The sequence below is a fragment of the Halictus rubicundus genome, unplaced genomic scaffold, assembly GCF_050948215.1.
Source record: "Halictus rubicundus isolate RS-2024b unplaced genomic scaffold, iyHalRubi1_principal scaffold0494, whole genome shotgun sequence".
NCBI classification, from domain to species: Eukaryota; Metazoa; Arthropoda; class Insecta; order Hymenoptera; family Halictidae; genus Halictus; species Halictus rubicundus.
Genome location: NW_027489035.1, coordinates 117,074 through 140,376, shown reverse-complemented (window position 1 = coordinate 140,376; position 23,303 = coordinate 117,074). Strand labels below are relative to the sequence as shown.

General features: G+C 41.2%; 1 protein-coding gene across 1 annotated transcript; it reads left to right on the top strand.

Annotated features, from left to right (window-relative positions):
- The first annotated feature begins 540 nt into the window (after positions 1–540).
- Positions 541–1,331, top strand: LOC143364360 (uncharacterized). The gene is made up of 2 exons (XM_076804755.1): positions 541–593; positions 635–1,331. The coding sequence occupies exons 1-2, from the start codon at positions 541–543 to the stop codon at positions 1,329–1,331; spliced, it is 750 nt and encodes a 249-aa protein (XP_076660870.1).
- Positions 1,332–23,303: the final 21,972 nt, after the last annotated feature.

Below are 23,303 nucleotides of genomic sequence, written 5' to 3'. Positions count from 1 at the left end.
ACAGTGATTATCGCAGCCTGGCGCAACAAAGGGAAATAAACAAAAACAGTCCCCTAGTATCTTTGCACTCCTATCTTGATGAGCACGGGCTCATTAGGGTGGGCGGCAGATTGGAAAATGCTCCTGTTCCGTACGAACAGAAACACCCCATAGTTATACCGAAGTCGGGTCCACTGGCGGAATTAATCGTCCGCAGGGAACATTTTCGTCTATTGCACGCCGGAGGTCAACAAACCTTAGCCTCTCTTCATTCAAGATATTGGATCATCTCAGGTAGGCGGATTGTTCGAAAGGTACTGCGTCGCTGCGTCACCTGTTTTAGGACAGGTCCCGTCAGCGCGCAGCCCCTGATGGGCAATCTACCTGCCGACCGGGTTACACCTGCTAGGCCTTTCCATACCTGCGGAGTCGATTATGCCGGTCCTTTGCTAGTGGTTGACCGCGGACGCTCGCGTACGGCTCGGAAGGCGTACATCTGTATTTTTGTTTGTATGGCCACAAAGGCCATTCACCTGGAACTCGCAGTTGACCTTACTACGGATGCTTTTATTAGCTGTCTTCGCAGATTTATTGCTCGCCGGGGTAAATGTAAGGTAATTCACTCCGATAACGGGACAAATTTTGTTGGGGCTAGGAATGAACTTAGAGAGTTGGGTGCATTAATAGGCTCCGAGGCACACAATTGCACAACATCTGCGTTATTGGCAAAGGAGCAGATAGAGTGGCGTCTTATACCACCTCGTGCTCCTCACTTCGGTGGCTTATGGGAGCGCGGCGTCCGCTCGGTCAAGACGCACCTAAAACGAATAGTGGGTGAGCAGCGGCTCACGTTTGATGAACTGTACACGTTGCTTACTCAGGTTGAAGCTTGTCTAAATTCCCGCCCAATACATCCATTATCCGCTGATCCTTCCGATCTGAATCCCTTGACTCCCGGGCACTTCCTTATTGGTGATGCGTTGACCGCACTTCCTCAGGTCGACCTCACAGCTGTTCGCCAGAACAGGCTTTGTCGGTTTCAGCTAGTACAACAAATGCTGCAACATTTTTGGAAGCGCTGGTGCCGGGAGTATTTGAACGGGCTGCAGCAGCGACATAAATGGAAGGTCGACTCTCCTGTCGAGCCTAGGACTGGAGCCATGGTCCTCATCCAGGAGGACAACCTGCCTCCAATGAAATGGATGTTGGGACGCATCTTGGAGCTTCATCCAGGCCAGGACGGGAAGACACGTGTTGTTTCCCTCCGGACGGCGTCTGGCACTTTGAAGAGGCCCGTCACCAAAATTTGTTTTTTGCCGATCGCGGAAAATGATTCTGAGTCCCTTTTGTAATATTTGATTCAGTTGATCACTGTATATACTTCGTTCATTGTATTAGTTGACATCTTATATCCCGCTTTTCGTTTCCTTAGTATCTTGCGTGTATATATGATTTAGTTTAAATGTTACTCAATGTATATATTTCGTTCTTTGTATTAGTCGACATTTTTTATGTTCCGCTTGTCATTTCCTTTGTTAGTATTTTGCTTTGCGTTGCTCTTAGCTCTTAGTTCTTAGTTCTTAGTTCTTAGCTCTTAGTTCCTTGGTTATTCTATCATGCTTTCTTGCTTTGGTTTTGTTGTTAGTTATTAGCTGTTCATTGTTACCTTTGTAGTCACTTTTGTACGGTTCTATCCTCCCTCCCTATTAGTTGCCCATTTCGATTGAACTCCGTGAGTTCAAGGTGGGCGGTATGTAGCGGCCAGCCTGGAACATCTGGTTATGGCATGGGTACTGCTTTGCGCTCTTGGAACGTGACTTTGCGGGTTTTTAGAAATTAGGTACGGAGTGGCCTTGTCACCGTTTTAGCTAATGTCCCATTCCTGTCCGTTCCCAGGGCGTAGCACTTGTATATAGCTTTCTAGGCCCATGCCATAAATCTGCCAGGGGTCCCACCCTGCCCTTCTCTAGTTTCGCACTTGACGATTGCCAGACGCCCTGGGTCTTTCCCAGGCTCTGGCAACTCTTCACCCGTGGTGAGTGGTTGATGGCCCTTGGTTCATCAGGATGGCCTTGGGGCCATCAGGATGTTCCTCGGTCCCATCTTCCACTTTCCAACCGTCCAACCCCAATTGGTCCTCGTCTTGGCCAATCCGGGATATCTATCGGCATCCAGGGAAGGGAGGAAAATCCCGAAGTAGAGGGAGGATCTACCCTTACGTGGGTTCTTGGCTTGATCCTCCCAATCAATTGGCTTCCAAGCACGCTAGAGAAAACGACTTTTTCTAGCTGCTCTCCTGTACTCTATTCATTTTTGTATTCGGTTACGGCTCAAATCAATCTTGTAAATACAGTCCACTGCTTTAGCTTTGTTACATTTGGTCTCCTTTCTTACAAGAGGAAACTCCCATCCTAGTCGACACATCGCGTGTAAATCCACATCGAAAGCTCGAACATCCTTCGGGATAACCACGAGCAATCAACAGATTGGATAGTATAAAGGATAGGTGAGGATAGAGAATAGGATAGCATTGAGGATAGGATAGGATAGTGGATAGGATAGGATAGAGCAGACGATAGAGGATAGGATAGGATAGAGGATAGGGTAGGGGATTGGATAGGATAGAGGATAGGATAGGATAGAGGATAGGATAGGATAGAGGATGGGATAGGATAGAGTATAGAATAGGATAGAGCATAGGATAGGATAGGGTTGAGGGTAGGATAGGATAGAGGATAGGATAGGATAGAGGATACGATAGGGGATTGGATAGGATAGAGGACAGGAGACGATAGAATATAAGATAGGGGATTGGATAGGATAGAGGAAAGGAGACGATAGAGATTGGATAGGATAGAGGATATTATAGGATAGAGGATATGATAGGATAGCGGATAGGATAAAATGGAGTATAGGATAGGAATGAGGATAGGATAGCGTTGAGGATAGGATAGGATAGAGGATAGGATAGTGGATTGCATAGGATAGAGGATAGGATAGGGTAGATGATATTATAGGCAAGAGTATAGGATATGATAGAGGATACGATATAATAGAGGATAGGACAGGATAGAGGATAGGATAGGATAGAGGATAGGATAGGATACAGGATAGGATAGGATAGAGGATAGGATAGGATAGAGGATAGGTTAGGATAGAGGATAGGATAGAGGATTGGATAGGATAGAGGATTTTATAGGATAGAGGATATGATAGGATAGCGGATAGGATATAATGGAGTATAGGATAGGAATGAGGATAGGATAGCGTTGAGGATAGGATAGGATAGGATAGGATAGATGATAGGAGATGATAGAGGATAGGTTAGGATAGAGGATAAGATAGGATAGAGGATAGGATAGGATAGAGGATAGGATAGAGGATTGGTTAGTATAAAGGATAGGAGAGGATAGAGGATAGGATAGGATTGAGGATAGGATAGGATAGAGGATAGGATAGGATAGAGGATAGGATAGGATAGAGGATAGGATAGGATAGAGGATAGGATAGGATAGAGGATACGATAGGATAGAGGATAGGATAGGATAGAGGATAGGATAGGGGATTGGATAGGATAGAGGAAAGGAGACGATAGAGATTGGATAGGATAGATGATATTATAGGAAAGAGGATAGGATATGATAGAGGATACGACATTAAAGAGGATAGGACAGGATAGAGGATAGGATAGGATAGAGGATACGACATTAAAGAGGATAGGACAGGATAGAGGATAGGATAGGATAGAGGATAGGATAGGATAGAGGATAGGATAGAGGATAGGATAGGATAGAGGATAGGATAGAGGATAGGATAGGATAGAGGATATGATAGAGGATAGGATAGAGGATTGGATAGGATAGAGGATATTATAGGATAGAGGATAGGTTAGGATAGAGGATAGGATAGGATAGAGGATAGGATAGGATAGAGGATAGGATAGAGGATAGGATAGGATAGAGGATAGGGTAGGGGATTGGATAGGATAGAGGATAGGATAGGGTAGATGATATTATAGGCAAGAGTATAGGATATGATAGAGGATACGATATTATAGAGGATAGGACAGGATAGAGGATAGGATAGGATAGAGTATAGGATAGGATACAGGATAGGATAGGATAGAGGATAGGATAGGATAGAGGATAGGTTAGGATAGAGGATAGGATAGGATAGAGGATAGGATAGGATAGAGGATAGGATAGGATAGAGTATTGAATAGGATAGAGCATAGGATAGGATAGAATTGAGGGTAGGATAGGATAGAGGATAGGATAGGGGATTGGATAGGATAGAGGACAGGAGACGATAGAAGATAAGATAGGGGATTGGATAGGATAGAGGATAGGATAGGATAGAGGATAGGATAGGGGATTGGATAGGATAGAGGATAGGAGACGATGGAGGATAGGATAGGATAGAGGATAGGATAGGATAGAGGATTGGATAGTATAAAGGATAGGTGAGGATAGAGAATAGGATAGGATAGGATAGTGGATAGGATAGGATAGAGCAGACGATAGAGGATAGGGTAGGGGATTGGATAGGATAGAGGATAGGATAGGGTAGATGATATTATAGGCAAGAGTATAGGATATGATAGAGGATACGATATTATAGAGGATAGGACAGGATAGAGGATAGGATAGGATAGACGATAGGATAGGATACAGGATAGGATAGGATAGAGGATAGGATAGGATAGAGGATAGGTTAGGATAGAGGATAGGATAGGATAGAGGATAGGATAGGATAGAGGATAGGATAGGATAGAGTATTGAATAGGATAGAGCATAGGATAGGATAGGATTGAGGGTAGGATAGGATAGAGGATAGGATAGGATAGAGGATAGGATAGGGGATTGGATAGGATAGAGGACAGGAGACGATAGAAGATAAGATAGGGGATTGGATAGGATAGAGGATAGGATAGGATAGAGGATAGGATAGGGGATTGGATAGGATAGAGGATAGGAGACGATGGAGGATAGGATAGGATAGAGGATAGGATAGGATAGAGGATTGGATAGTATAAAGGATAGGTGAGGATAGAGAATAGGATAGGATAGGATAGTGGATAGGATAGGATAGAGCAGACGATAGAGGATAGGATAGGATAGAGGATAGGGTAGGGGATTGGATAGGATAGAGGATAGGATAGGGTAGATGATATTATAGGCAAGAGTATAGGATATGATAGAGGATACGATATTATAGAGGATAGGACAGGATAGAGGATAGGATAGGATAGAGGATAGGATAGGATACAGGATAGGATAGGATAGAGGATAGGATAGGATAGAGGATAGGTTAGGATAGAGGATAGGATAGGATAGAGGATAGGATAGGATAGAGGATAGGATAGGATAGAGTATTGAATAGGATAGAGCATAGGATAGGATAGAATTGAGGGTAGGATAGGATAGAGGATAGGATAGGGGATTGGATAGGATAGAGGACAGGAGACGATAGAAGATAAGATAGGGGATTGGATAGGATAGAGGATAGGATAGGATAGAGGATAGGATAGGGGATTGGATAGGATAGAGGATAGGAGACGATGGAGGATAGGATAGGATAGAGGATAGGATAGGATAGAGGATTGGATAGTATAAAGGATAGGTGAGGATAGAGAATAGGATAGGATAGGATAGTGGATAGGATAGGATAGAGCAGACGATAGAGGATAGGATAGGATAGAGGATAGGGTAGGGGATTGGATAGGATAGAGGATAGGATAGGGTAGATGATATTATAGGCAAGAGTATAGGATATGATAGAGGATACGATATTATAGAGGATAGGACAGGATAGAGGATAGGATAGGATAGACGATAGGATAGGATACAGGATAGGATAGGATAGAGGATAGGATAGGATAGAGGATAGGTTAGGATAGAGGATAGGATAGGATAGAGGATAGGATAGGATAGAGGATAGGATAGGATAGAGTATTGAATAGGATAGAGCATAGGATAGGATAGGATTGAGGGTAGGATAGGATAGAGGATAGGATAGGATAGAGGATAGGATAGGGGATTGGATAGGATAGAGGACAGGAGACGATAGAAGATAAGATAGGGCATTGGATAGGATAGAGGATAGGATAGGATAGAGGATAGGATAGGGGATTGGATAGGATAGAGGATAGGAGACGATGGAGGATAGGATAGGATAGAGGATAGGATAGGATAGAGGATTGGATAGTATAAAGGATAGGTGAGGATAGAGAATAGGATAGGATAGGATATTGGATAGGATAGGATAGAGCAGACGATAGAGGATAGGATAGGATAGAGGATAGGGTAGGGGATTGGATAGGATAGAGGATAGGATAGGGTAGATGATATTATAGGCAAGAGTATAGGATATGATAGAGGATACGATATTATAGAGGATAGGACAGGATAGAGGATAGGATAGGATAGAGGATAGGATAGGATACAGGATAGGATAGGATAGAGGATAGGACAGGATAGAGGATAGGATAGGATAGAGTATAGGATAGGATACAGGATAGGATAGGATAGAGGATAGGATAGGATAGAGGATAGGTTAGGATAGAGGATAGGATAGGATAGAGGATAGGATAGGATAGAGGATAGGATAGGATAGAGTATTGAATAGGATAGAGCATAGGATAGGATAGAATTGAGGGTAGGATAGGATAGAGGATAGGATAGGGGATTGGATAGGATAGAGGACAGGAGACGATAGAAGATAAGATAGGGGATTGGATAGGATAGAGGATAGGATAGGATAGAGGATAGGATAGGGGATTGGATAGGATAGAGGATAGGAGACGATGGAGGATAGGATAGGATAGAGGATAGGATAGGATAGAGGATTGGATAGTATAAAGGATAGGTGAGGATAGAGAATAGGATAGGATAGGATAGTGGATAGGATAGGATAGAGCAGACGATAGAGGATAGGGTAGGGGATTGGATAGGATAGAGGATAGGATAGGGTAGATGATATTATAGGCAAGAGTATAGGATATGATAGAGGATACGATATTATAGAGGATAGGACAGGATAGAGGATAGGATAGGATAGAGTATAGGATAGGATACAGGATAGGATAGGATAGAGGATAGGATAGGATAGAGGATAGGTTAGGATAGAGGATAGGATAGGATAGAGGATAGGATAGGATAGAGGATAGGATAGGATAGAGTATTGAATAGGATAGAGCATAGGATAGGATAGGATTGAGGGTAGGATAGGATAGAGGATAGGATAGGGGATTGGATAGGATAGAGGACAGGAGACGATAGAAGATAAGATAGGGGATTGGATAGGATAGAGGATAGGATAGGATAGAGGATAGGATAGGGGATTGGATAGGATAGAGGATAGGAGACGATGGAGGATAGGATAGGATAGAGGATAGGATAGGATAGAGGATTGGATAGTATAAAGGATAGGTGAGGATAGAGAATAGGATAGGATAGGATAGTGGATAGGATAGGATAGAGCAGACGATAGAGGATAGGATAGGATAGAGGATAGGGTAGGGGATTGGATAGGATAGAGGATAGGATAGGGTAGATGATATTATAGGCAAGAGTATAGGATATGATAGAGGATACGATATTATAGAGGATAGGATAGGATAGAGAATAGGATAGGATAGAGGATAGGATAGGATAGAGGATAGGGTAGGGGATTGGATAGGATAGAGGATAGGATAGGGTAGATGATATTATAGGCAAGAGTATAGGATATGATAGAGGATACGATATTATAGAGGATAGGATAGGAAAGAGGATAGGATAGGATAGAGGATAGGTTAGGATAGAGGATAGGATAGGATAGAGGATAGGTTAGGATAGAGGATAGGATAGGATAGAGGATAGGATAGGATAGAGTATTGAATAGGATAGAGCATAGGATAGGATAGGATAGAGGATAGGATAGGATAGAGGATAGGATAGGATAGAGGATAGGATAGGATAGAGTATTGAATAGGATAGAACATAGGATAGGATAGGATTGAGGGTAGGATAGGATAGAGGATAGGATAGGATAGAGTATTGAATAGGATAGAGCATAGGATAGGATAGGATAGAGTATAGAATAGGATAGAGCATAGGATAGGATAGGATTGAGGGTAGGATAGGATAGAGGATAGGATAGGATAGAGGATAGGATAGGGGATTGGATAGGATAGAGGATAGGATAGGATAGAGGATAGGATAGGATAGAGGATAACATAGGATAGAATATAGGATAGGATATAGGATAGGATAGGATAGAGGATAGGATTGGATAGAGGATAGGATAGAGGATAGGATAGAGGATAGGATAGAGGATAGGATAGGATAGAGGATAGGATAGGATAGAGGATAGCATAGGATTGAGGATAGGATAGGATAGAGGATAGAATAGGATAGAGGATGGGATAGGATAGAGGATAGGATAGGATAGAGGATAGGATAGGATAGAGGATAGGATACGATAAAGGATAGGATAGGATAGAGGATAGGATAGGATAGAGGATAGGATTGGATAGAGGATGGGATAGAGGATAGGATAGAGGATAGGATAGGATAGAGGATAGGATAGGATAGAGGATAGCATAGGATTGAGAATAGGATAGGATAGAGGATAGGATAGAGTATAGGATAGAGGATTGGATAGGATAGAGGATATTATAGGATAGAGGATATGATAGGATAGCACATAGGATATAATGGAGTATAGGATAGTAATGAGGATAGGATAGAGGATAGGACAGAGGATAGGATAGGATAGAGGATAGGATAGGATAGAGGATCGGATAGAGGATAGGATAGAGGATAGGATAGAGGATTGGATAGGATAGAGGATAGGATAGGATTGAGGATAGGATATGATAGAGGATATGATAGGATAGAGGATAGGATAGGATAGAGGATAGGATAGGATGGCGGATAGGATAGGATAGAGGATAGGATAGAGGATTGGTTAGTATAAAGGATAGGAGAGGATAGAGGATAGGATAGGATAGAGGATAGGATAGAGGATATTATAGGAAAGAGGATAGGATACGATAGAGGATAAAATAGGGGATAGGATAGGATAGAGGATAGAATACGATAGAGGATAGGATAGGATAGAGGATAGGATACGATAGAGGATAGGATAGGATAGAGGATAGGATAGGATAGAGGATAGGATAGGATAGAGGATAGGATAGGATAGAGGATAGGTTAGGATAGAGGATAGGATAGGATAGATTATAGGATAGGATAGAGGATAGGATAGGATAGAGTATAGAATAGGAAAGAGCATAGGATAGGATAGGATTGAGGATAGGATAGGATAGAGGATAGGACAGGATAGGGGATTGGATAGGATACAGGACAGGAGACGATAGAAGATAGGATAGGGGATTGGATAGGATAGAGGGCAGGAGACGATAGAGGATAAGATAGGGGATTGGATAGGATAGAGGAAAGGAGACGATAGAGATTGGATAGGATAGATGATTTAATAGGAAAGAGGACAGGATATGATAGAGGATACGACATTAAAGAGGATAGGACAGGATAGAGGATAGGATAGGATAGAGGATAAGATAGGATAGAGGATAGGATAGGATAGAGGATAGGATACGATAGAGGATAGGATAGGATAGAGGATAGGATAGGATAGAGTATAGGATAGGATAGGATTGAGGATAGGATAGGATAGAGCATAGGATAGAGGATTGGTTAGTATAAAGGATAGGAGAGGATAGAGGATAGGATAGGATCGAGGATAGGATAGGATAGATGATAGGATAGGATAGAGGATAGGATAGGATAGAGGATAGGATAGGATAGAGGATAGGAGAAGATGGAGGATAGGATAGGATGTAGGATTGGATAGGATAGAGGATAGGATAGGATAGAGGATAGGGTAGTATAAAGGATAGGAGAGGATAAAACGATAGGATAGCATTGAGGATACGATAGGATAGTGGATAGAGGATAGGATAGAGGATAGGATAGAGTATAGGATAGAGGATAGGATAGGAGGTTGGATAGAATAGAGGACAGGAGACGATAGAGGATAGGATCGGAGAGATCATAGGATAGGATACAGGATAATATAGGATAGAGGATAGGATAGAATAGAGGATAGGATATGGGATTGGATATGATAGAGGATTGGAGACGATGGAGGATAAGATAGGATAGGGGATATGATAGGATAGAGGATTGGATAGTATAAAGGATATTAGAGGATAGAGGATAGGAGACGATGGAGGATAGGATAGGATAGAGGATTGGATAGGATAGAGGATAGAATCGGATAGAGGATTGGATAGGGGATTGGATAGGATAGGATAGAACAGACGATAGAGAATAGGATAGACGAGACGATAGAGGATAGTATATGATAGAGCAGACGATAGAGGATATGATAGGATAGAGGATATAAAAGGATAGAGGATAGGATAGGATAGGATAGGATAGAGGATAGGATAGGATAGAGGATAGGATAGAGGATAGGATGGGGAATTGGATAGGGTATAGGATAGGATACGATATAGGATAGGGTAGGATTGAGGATAGGATAGGATAGAGGGTAGAATAGAGGATAGGATAGAGGATTGGATAGGGTAGGGGATATTATAGGATAGAGGATAGGATAGGGGATTGGATAGGATATAGGATAGGATAGGGGATTGGATAGGATAGAGGATAGGATAGGATAGAGTATAGGATAGGATAGAGGATAGGATAGGATAGAGTATAGAATAGGAAAGAGCATAGGATAGGATAGGATTGAGGATAGGATAGGATAGAGGATAGGACAGGATAGGGGATTGGATAGGATACAGGACAGGAGACGATAGAAGATAGGATAGGGGATTGGATAGGATAGAGGGCAGGTGACGATAGAGGATAAGATAGGGGATTTGCTAGGATAGAGGACAGGGGACGATAGAGATTGGATAGGATAGATGATATTATAGGATAGAGGATAGGATAGGGGATTGGATAGGATAGAGGATAGGAGACGATGGAGGATAGGATAGGATGTAGGATTGGATAGGATAGAGGATAGGATAGGATAGAGGATAGGGTAGGGGATTGGATAGGATAGAGGATAGGAGACGATGGAGGATAGGATAGGATAGAGGATAGGATAGAGGATTGGTTAGTATAAAGGATAGGAGAGGATAGAGGATAGGATATCTGATTGGATAGGTTAGAGGATTGGAGACGATGGAGGATAGGATAGGATAGAGGATATGATAGGATAGAGGATTGGATAGTGTAAAGGATATTAGAGGATAGAGGATAGGAGACGATGGAGGATAGGATAGGATAGAGGATTGGATAGGATAGAGGATAGGATAGGATAGAGGATAGGATAGAGGATTGGTTAGTATAAAGGATAGGAGAGGATAGAGGATAGGATAGGATAGAGGATAGGATAGGATAGAGGATAGGATAGGATAGAGGATAGGATAAGATAGAGGATAGGATAGGATAGAGGATAGAATAGGATAGAGGATAGGATAGGATAGAGGATAGGATATGATAGAGGATAGGATAGGATAGAGGATAGGATAGGATAGAGGATAGGATAGGATAGAGGATAGGATTGGATAGAGGATAGGATAGGATAGAGAATAGGATAGGATAGAGGATAGGATAGAGTATAGGATAGAGGATAGGATAGGATAGAAGATAGGATAGGATAGAGGATAGGATAGGATAGAGGATAGGATTGGATAGAGGATAGGATAGAGGATAGGATAGAGGATAGGATAGGATAGAGGATAGGATTGGATAGAGGATAGGATAGGATAGAGAATAGGATAGGATAGAGGATAGGATAGAGTATAGGATAGAGGATTGGATAGGATAGAGGATATTATAGGATAGAGGATATGATAGGATAGCGCATAGGATATAATGGAGTATAGGATAGTAATGAGGATAGGATAGGGTTGAGGATAGGATAGAGGATAGGACAGAGGATAGGATAGGATAGAGGATAGGATAGGATAGAGGATAGGAGAAGATGGAGGATAGGATAGGATGTAGGATTGGATAGGATAGAGGATAGGATAGGATAGAGGATAGGGTAGTATAAAGGATAGGAGAGGATAAAACGATAGGATAGAGGATAGGATAGGATTGAGGATAGGATAGGACAGTGGATAGGATAGAATAGAGCAGATGATAGAGGATAGGATAGGATAGAGGATAGGATAGGATAGAGAATAGGATAGGATAGAGGATAGGATAGGATAGAGGATAGGATAGAGGATATTATAGGACAGAGGATAGGATACGATAGAGGATAAAATAGGGGATAGGATAGGATAGAGGATAGGATACGATAGAGGATAGGATAGGATAGAGGATAGGATACGATAGAGGATAGGATAGGATAGAGGATAGGATAGGATAGAGGATAGGATAGGATAGAGGATAAGATAGGATAGAGGATAGGTTAGGATAGAGGATAGGATAGGATAGAGTATAGGATAGGATAGAGGATAGGATAGGATAGAGTATAGAATAGGAAAGAGCATAGGATAGGATAGGATTGAGGATAGGATAGGATAGAGGATAGGATAGAGGATTGGTTAGTATAAAGGATAGGATAGGATAGAGGATAGGATAGGATAGAGGATAGGATAGGATAGATGATAGGATAGGATAGAGGATAGGATAGGATAGAGGATAGGATAGGATAGAGGATAGGAGAAGATGGAGGATAGGATAGGATGTAGGATTGGATAGGATAGAGGATAGGATAGGATAGAGGATAGGGTAGTATAAAGGATAGGAGAGGATAAAACGATAGGATAGTGGATAGAGGATAGGATCGAGGATAGGATAGGATAGATGATAGGATAGGATAGAGGATAGGATAGGATAGAGGATAGGATAGGATAGAGGATAGGAGAAGATGGAGGATAGGATAGGATGTAGGATTGCATAGGATAGAGGATAGCATAGGATAGAGGATAGGGTAGTATAAAGGATAGGAGAGGATAAAACGATAGGATAGCATTGAGGATACGATAGGATAGTGGATAGAGGATAGGATAGAGGATAGGATAGAGTATAGGATAGAGGATAGGATAGGAGGTTGAATAGAATAGAGGACAGGAGACGATAGAGGATAGGATCGGAGAGATCATAGGATAGGATACAGGATAATATAGGATAGAGGATAGGATAGAATAGAGGATAGGATATGGGATTGGATAGGATAGAGGATTGGAGACGATGGAAGATAGGATAGGATAGAGGATATGATAGGATAGAGGATTGGATAGTATAAAGGATATTAGAGGATAGAGGATAGGATAAGATTGAGAATAGGAAAGGATAGAGTATAGGATATGGGATTGGATAGGATAGAGGATTGGAGACGATGGAGGATAAGATAGGATAGGGGATATGATAGGATTGATGATTGGATAGTATAAAGGATATTAGAGGATAGAGGATAGGAGACGATAGAGGATAGCATAGGATAGAGGATTGGATAGGATAGAGGATAGGATAGGATAGAGGATAGGATAGAGGATTGGTTAGTATAAAGGATAGGAGAGGATAGAGGATAGGATAGGATAGAGGATAGGATATGATAGAGGATAGGATAGGATAGAGGATAGGATAAGATAGAGGATAGGATAGGATATAGGATAGGATAGGGGATTGGATAGGATAGAGGATAGGATAGGATAGAGGAAAGGATAGGATAGAGGATAGGATAGGATAGAGGATAGGATAGGATAGAGGATAGGATAGACGATAGGATGGGGCATTGGATAGGGTACAGGATAGGATACGATATAGGATAGGGTAGGATAGAGGAAAGGATAGGATAGAGGATAGAATCGGATAGAGGATAGGATAGGGGATTGGATAGGATAGGATAGAGGATAGGATAGGATAGAACAGACGATAGAGAATAGGATAGACCAGACGATAGAGGATAGTATATAATAGAGCAGACGATAGAGGATATGATAGGATAGAGGATATAAAAGGATAGCGGGTAGGATAGGATGGAGTATAGGATAGGGGATTGGATAGGATAGAGGATATGATAGGATAGAGGATAGGATAGAGGATTGGATAGGATAGGGGATATTATAGGATAGAGGATAGGATAGGATAGAGGATAGGATAGGGGATTGGATAGGATAGAGGATCGGATATGATAGAGGATAGGATAGGATAGAGGATTGGTTAGGGGATTAGATAGGATAGAGGATAGGATAGGATAGAGTATAGGATAGGATACAGGATAGGATAGGGGATTCGATAGGATAGAGGATAGGATAGGATAGAGGATAGGATAGGATAGAGGATAGGATAGGATAGAGGATAGGATAGAGGATAGGATGGGGGATTGGATAGGGTACAGGATAGGATACGATATAGGATAGGGTAGGATTGAGGATAGGATAGGATAGAGGGTAGAATAGAGGATAGGATAGAGGATAGGATAGAATAGAGGACAGGATAGGATAGAAGATAAGATAGGATAGAGGATAGGGTAGGATAGAGGATAAGATAGGATAGAGGATAAGATGGGGATCCGATAGGATTGAGAATAGGATAGGACAGAGGATAGGATAGAGGATAGGATAGAGGATAGGATAGGATAGAGGATAGCATAATGTAGAGGATAGGATAGAATAGAGGACAGGATAGGATAGAAGATAAGATAGGATAGAGGTTAGGATAGGGTAGAGAATAGGATAGGATAGAGGATAGGATTGGATACAGTATAGAATAGGAAAGAGCATAGGATAGGATAGGATTGAGGATGTGATAGGATTGAGGATAGGATAGGATAAAGGATAGGATAGAGAATAGGATAGGACACAGGATAGGATGGGGGATTGGATACGATAGAGGATAGGAGACGATGGAGGATAGGATATGATAGAGGATAGGATAGGATAGATGATAGGATAGGATAGAGGATAGGATAGAGGATAGGATAGAGGATAGGATAGGATAGAGGATAGGATAGGATAGAGGATAGGATAGGATAGAGGATAGGATAGGATAGAGGATAGCATAGGATTGAGGATAGGATAGGATAGAGGATAGGATAGGATAGAGAATAGGATAGGATAGAGGATAGGATAGGATAGAGGATAGGATAGAGTATAGGATAGAGGATTGAGGATAGGATAGGACAGTGGATAGGATAGAATAGAGCAGATGATAGAGGATAGGATAGGATAGAGGATATGATAGGATAGAGAATAGGATAGGATAGAGGATAGGATAGGATAGAGGATAGGATAGAGGATATTATAGGACAGAGGATAGGATACGATAGAGGATAAAATAGGGGATAGGATAGGATAGAGGATAGGATACGATAGAGGATAGGATAGGATAGAGGATAGGATACGATAGAGGATAGGATAGGATAGAGGATAGGATAGGATAGAGGATATGATAGGATAGAGGATTGGATAGTATAAAGGATATTAGAGGATAGAGGATAGGATAAGATTGAGAATAGGAAAGGATAGAGTATAGGATATGGGATTGGATAGGATAGAGGATTGGAGACGATGGAGGATAAGATAGGATAGGGGATATGATAGGATTGATGATTGGATAGTATAAAGGATATTAGAGGATAGAGGATAGGAGACGATAGAGGATAGGATAGGATAGAGGATTGGATAGGATAGAGGATAGGATAGGATAGAGGATAGGATAGAGGATAGGATAGAGGATAGGATAGGATAGAGGATATGATAGAGGATAGGATAGACGATTGGATAGGATAGAGGATATTATAGGATAGAGGATATGATACGATAGCGGATAGGATATAATGGAGTATACGATAGTAATGAGGATAGGATAGCGTTGATAATAGGATAGGATAGAGGATAGGATAGGATAGAGGATAGGATAGGATAGAGGATAGGTTAGGATAGAGGATAGGATAGGATAGAGGATAGGATAGGATAGAGGATAGGATAGGATAGAGGATAGGATAGGATAGAGGATAGGATAGGATAGAGGATAGGATAGAGGATTGGATAGGATAGAGGATATGATAGGATAGCGGATAGGATATAATGGAGTATAGGATAGGAATGAGGATAGGATAGGGTTCAGGATAGGATAGGATAGAGGATAGGATAGGATAGAGGATAGGTTAGGATAGAGGATAGGATAGGATAGAGGATAGGATAGGATAGAGGATAGGATAGGATAGAGGATAGGATAGAATAGAGGATAGGATAGGATAGAGGATAGGATAGGATAGAGGATAGGATAGGATAGAGGATGGGATAGGATAGAGGATAGGATATAATGGAGTATAGGATAGGAATGAGGATAGGATAGGGTTGAGGATAGGATAGGATAGAGGTTAGGATAGTGTAGAGAATAGGATAGGATAGAGGATAGGATTGGATACAGTATAGAATAGGATAGAGCATAGGATAGGATAGGATTGAGGATAGGATAGGATAGGGGATAGGATAGGATAGGATAGGGGATAGGATAGGATAGAGGATATTATAGGAAAGAGGATAGGATAGGATAGAGGATAGGATAGGATAGAGGATAGGATAGGATAGAGGATAGGATAGGATAGAGGATTGGATATGATAGAGGAAACGATATTATAGAGAATAGGATAGGAGAGAGGATAGGATAGGATAGAGGATAGGATAGCAAAGCGGATAGGATAGGATAGGATACAGGATAGGATATCAAAGCGGATAGGATAGGATGTAGGATTAGATAGGATAGAGGATAGGATAGGATAGAGGATAGGATAGGATAGAGGATAGGATAGGATAGATGATATTATAGGATAGAGGATAGAATATGATAGAGGATACGATATTATACAGGATACGATAGGATAGAGGATTGGATAGGGGATTGGATAGGATAGAGGATAGGATAGGATAGAGGATAGGATAGGATAGAGGATAGGATAGGATTGAGGATAGTATAGGATAGAGGATAGAATAGGATAGAGGATAGGATAGGATAGAGGATAGGATAGGATAGAGGATAGGATAGGATAGAGGATAGGTTAGGATAGAGGATAGGATAGGATAGAGGATAGGATTGCATAGAGGATAGGATAGGATAGAGAATAGGATAGGATAGAGGATAGGATAGAGTATAGGATAGAGGATTGGATAGGATAGAGGATATTATAGGATAGAGGATATGATAGGATAGCGCATAGGATATAATGGAGTATAGGATAGTAATGAGGATAGGATAGGGTTGAGGATAGGATAGAGGATAGGACAGAGGATAGGATAGGATAGAGGATAGGATAGGATAGAGGATAGGATAGATGATAGGATAGAGGATAGGATAGAGGATTGGATAGGATAGAGGATAGGATAGGATTGAGGATAGGATAGGATAGAGGATAGGATAGGATAGAGGATAGGATAGGATGGAGGATAGGATAGGATAGAGGATAGGATAGAGGATTGGTTAGTATAAAGGATAGGAGAGGATAGAGGATAGGATAGGATTGAGGATAGGATAGGACAGTGGATAGGATAGAATAGAGCAGATGATAGAGGATAGGATAGGATAGAGGATAGGATAGGATAGAGAATAGGATAGGATAGAGGATAGGATAGGATAGAGGATAGGATAGAGGATATTATAGGACAGAGGATAGGATACGATAGAGGATAAAATAGGGGATAGGATAGGATAGAGGATAGGATACGATAGAGGATAGGATAGGATAGAGTATAGGATAGGATAGAGGATAGGATAGGATAGAGTATAGAATAGGAAAGAGCATAGGATAGGGGATTGGATAGGATAGGATAGAGGATAGGATAGGATAGAACAGACGATAGAGAATAGGATAGACCAGACGATAGAGGATAGTATATGATAGAGCAGACGATAGAGGATATGATAGGATAGAGGATATAAAAGGATAGCGGGTAGGATAGGATGGAGTATAGGATAGGGGATTGGATAGGATAGAGGATAGGATAGGATAGAGGATAGGATAGAGGATTGGATAGGATAGGGGATATTATAGGATAGAGGATAGGATAGGATAGAGGATAGGATAGGGGATTGGATAGGATAGAGGATCGGATATGATAGAGGATAGGATAGAGGATTGGTTAGTATAAAGGATAGGAGCGGATAGAGGATAGGATAGGATAGAGGATGGGATAGGATAGAGTATAGAATAGGATAGAGCATAGGATAGGATAGGATTGATGGTAGGATAGGATAGATGATAGGATAGGATAGAGGATAGGATAGGGGATTGTATAGGATAGAGGACAGGAGACGATAGAAGATAAGATAGGCGACTGGATAGGATGGAGGAAAGGAGACGATAGAGATTGGATAGGATAGATGATATAATAGGAAAGAGGATAGGATATGATAGAGGATACGATATTATAGAGGATAGGACAGGATAGAGGATAGGATAGGATAGAGGATAGGATAGGATAGAGGATAGGATAGGATAGAGGATAGGATAGGATAGAGGATAGGATAGGATAGAGGATAGGATAGGATAGAGGATAGGATAGGATACAGGATATGATAGAGGATAGGATAGACGATTGGATAGGATAGAGGATATTATAGGATAGAGGATATGATACGATAGCGGATAGGATATAATGGAGTATACGATAGTAATGAGGATAGGATAGCGTTGAGGATAGGATAGGATAGAGGATAGGATACGATAGAGGATAGGTTAGGATAGAGGATAGGATAGGATAGAGGATAGGATAGGATAGAGGATAGGATAGGATAGAGGATAGGATAGGATAGAGGATAGGATAGGATAGAGGATAGGGTAGAGGATTGGATAGGATAGGGGACAGGAGACGATATAAGATAAGATAGGGGATTGGATAGGATAGAGGATAGGATAGGATAGAGGATAGGATAGGGGATTGGATAGGATAGAGGATAGGAGACGATGAAGGATAGGATAGGATAGAGGATAGGATAGGATAGAGGATTGGATAGTATAAAGGATAGGTGAGGATAGAGAATAGGATAGCATTGAGGATAGGATAGGATAGTGGATAGGATAGGATAGAGGATAGGATAGGATAGAGGATAGGATAGGATAGAGGATAGGATAGGATAGAGGATAGGATAGGATAGAGGACTGGATAGGATAGAGGATAGGATAGGATAGAGGATAGGATAGGATAGAGGATAGGGTAGGATAGAGGATAGGATAGGATAGAGGATAGGATAGGATAGAGGATAGGATAGGATAGAGGATAGGATAGAGGATAGGATAGGATAGAGGATAGGATAGGATAGAGGATAGGATAGGATAGAGGATAGGATAGAGGATAGGATAGAGGATTGGATAGGATAGAGGATATTATAGGATAGAGGATATGATGGGATAGCGGATAGGATATAATGGAGTATAGGATAGGAATGAGAATAGGATAGCGTTGAGGATAAGATAGGATAGAGGATAGGGTAGGATAGAGGGTAGGTTAGGATAGAGGATATGATAGGATAGAGGATAGGGTAGGAAAGAGGATAGGATAGTATAGAGGATAGGTTAGGATAGAGGATTGGATAGTATAAAGGATAGGTGAGGATAGAGAATAGGATAGCATTGTGGATAGGATAGGATAGTGGATAGGATAGGATAGAGCAGACGATAGAGGATAGGATAGGATAGAGCAGACGATAGAGGATAGGATAGGATAGAGGATAGGGTAGGAGATTGGATAGGATAGAGGATAGGATAGGGTAGATGATATTATAGGCAAGAGGATAGGATATGATAGAGGATACGATATTATAGAGGATAGGATAGTATAGAGAATAGGATAGGATAGAGGATAGGTTAGGATAGAGTATAGGATAGGATAGAGGATAGGATAGGATAGAGGATAGGATAGGATAGAGGATAGGATAGGATAGAGGATAGGATAGGATAGAGGATCGGATAGGATAGAGGTTAGGATAGGATAGAGGATAGGATAGGATAGAAGATAGGATAGGATAAAGGATAGGATAGGATAGAGGATAGGATAGGACAGAGGATAGGATAGGATAGAGGATAGGATAGGATAGAGGATAGGATAGGATAGAGGATAGGATAGGATAGAGGATAGGATAGGATAGAGGATAGGATAGGATAGAGGATAGGATAGGATAGAGGATAGGATAGAGGATTGGTTAGTATAAAGGATAGGAGAGGATAGAGGATAGGATAGGATTGAGGATAGGATAGGATAGAGGATAGGATAGGATAGAGCATAGGATAGGATAGGATTGAGGGTAGGATAGGATAGAGGATAGGATAGGATAGAGGATAGGATAGGATAGAGGATAGGATAGAGGATAGGATAGAGGATAGGATAGGATAGAGGATATGATAGAGGATAGGATAGACGATTGGATAGGGTAGAGGATATTATAGGATAGAGGATATGATACGATAGCGGATAGGATATAATGGAGTATACGATAGTAATGAGGATAGGATAGCGTTGATAATAGGATAGGATAGAGGATAGGATAGGATAGAGGATAGGATAGGATAGAGGATAGGTTAGGATAGAGGATAGGATAGGATAGAGGATAGGATAGGATAGAGGATAGGATAGGATAGAGGATAGGATAGAGGATTGGATAGGATAGAGGATATGATAGGATAGCGGATAGGATATAATGGAGTATAGGATAGGAATGAGGATAGGATAGGGTTCAGGATAGGATAGGATAGAGGATAGGATAGGATAGAGGATAGGTTAGGATAGAGGATAGGATAGGATAGAGGATAGGATAGGATAGAGGATAGGATAGGATAGAGGATAGGATAGAATAGAGGATAGGATAGGATAGAGGATAGGATAGGATAGAGGATAGGATAGGATAGAGGATGGGATAGGATAGAGGATAGGATATAATGGAGTATAGGATAGGAATGAGGATAGGATAGGGTTGAGGATAGGATAGGATAGAGGTTAGGATAGTGTAGAGAATAGGATAGGATAGAGGATAGGATTGGATACAGTATAGAATAGGATAGAGCATAGGATAGGATAGGATTGAGGATAGGATAGGATAGGGGATAGGATAGGATAGGATAGCGGATAGGATAGGATAGAGGATATTATAGGAAAGAGGATAGGATAGGATAGAGGATAGGATAGGATAGAGGATAGGATAGGATAGAGGATTGGATATGATAGAGGAAACGATATTATAGAGAATAGGATAGGAGAGAGGATAGGATAGGATAGAGGATAGGATAGCAAAGCGGATAGGATAGGATAGGATACAGGATAGGATATCAAAGCGGATAGGATAGGATGTAGGATTAGATAGGATAGAGGATAGGATAGGATAGAGGATAGGATAGGATAGAGGATAGGATAGGATAGATGATATTATAGGATAGAGGATAGAATATGATAGAGGATACGATATTATACAGGATACGATAGGATAGAGGATTGGATAGGGGATTGGATAGGATAGAGGATAGGATAGGATAGAGGATAGGATAGGATAGGATAGAGGATAGGATAGGATAGAGGATAGGATAGGATAGAGGATAGGATAGGATAGAGGATAGGATAGGATAGAGGATAGGATAGGATAGAGGATAGGATAGGATAGAGGATAGGATAGGATAGAGGATAGGATAGGATAGAGGATAGGATAGGATAGAGGATAGGATAGGATAGAGGATAGGATAGGATAGAGGATAGGATAGAGGATTGGTTAGTATAAAGGATAGGAGAGGATAGAGGATAGGATAGGATTGAGGATAGGATAGGATAGAGGATAGGATAGGATAGAGCATAGGATAGGATAGGATTGAGGGTAGGATAGGATAGAGGATAGGATAGGATAGAGGATAGGATAGGATAGAGGATAGGATAGAGGATAGGATAGAGGATAGGATAGGATAGAGGATATGATAAAGGATAGGATAGACGATTGGATAGGATAGAGGATATTATAGGATAGAGGATATGATACGATAGCGGATAGGATATAATGGAGTATACGATAGTAATGAGGATAGGATAGCGTTGATAATAGGATAGGATAGAGGATAGGATAGGATAGAGGATAGGTTAGGATAGAGGATAGGATAGGATAGAGGATAGGATAGGATAGAGGATAGGATAGGATAGAGGATAGGATAGGATAGAGGATAGGATAGGATAGAGGATAGGATAGAGGATTGGATAGGATAGAGGATATGATAGGATAGCGGATAGGATATAATGGAGTATAGGATAGGAATGAGGATAGGATAGGGTTCAGGATAGGATAGGATAGAGGATAGGATAGGATAGAGGATAGGATAGGATAGAGGATAGGATAGAGGATTGGTTAGTATAAAGGATAGGAGAGGATAGAGGATAGGATAGGATTGAGGATAGGATAGGATAGAGGATAGGATAGGATAGAGCATAGGATAGGATAGGATTGAGGGTAGGATAGGATAGAGGATAGGATAGGATAGAGGATAGGATAGGATAGAGGATAGGATAGAGGATAGGATAGAGGATAGGATAGGATAGAGGATATGATAAAGGATAGGATAGACGATTGGATAGGATAGAGGATATTATAGGATAGAGGATATGATACGATAGCGGATAGGATATAATGGAGTATACGATAGTAATGAGGATAGGATAGCGTTGATAATAGGATAGGATAGAGGATAGGATAGGATAGAGGATAGGATAGGATAGAGGATAGGTTAGGATAGAGGATAGGATAGGATAGAGGATAGGATAGGATAGAGGATAGGATAGGATAGAGGATAGGATAGGATAGAGGATAGGATAGGATAGAGGATAGGATAGAGGATTGGATAGGATAGAGGATATGATAGGATAGCGGATAGGATATAATGGAGTATAGGATAGGAATGAGGATAGGATAGGGTTCAGGATAGGATAGGATAGAGGATAGGATAGGATAGAGGATAGGTTAGGATAGAGGATAGGATAGGATAGAGGATAGGATAGGATAGAGGATAGGATAGGATAGAGGATAGGATAGAATAGAGGATAGGATAGGATAGAGGATAGGATAGGATAGAGGATAGGATAGGATAGAGGATGGGATAGGATAGAGGATAGGATATAATGGAGTATAGGATAGGAATGAGGATAGGATAGGGTTGAGGATAGGATAGGATAGAGGTTAGGATAGTGTAGAGAATAGGATAGGATAGAGGATAGGATTGGATACAGTATAGAATAGGATAGAGCATAGGATAGGATAGGATTGAGGATAGGATAGGATAGGGGATAGGATAGGATAGGATAGGGGATAGGATAGGATAGA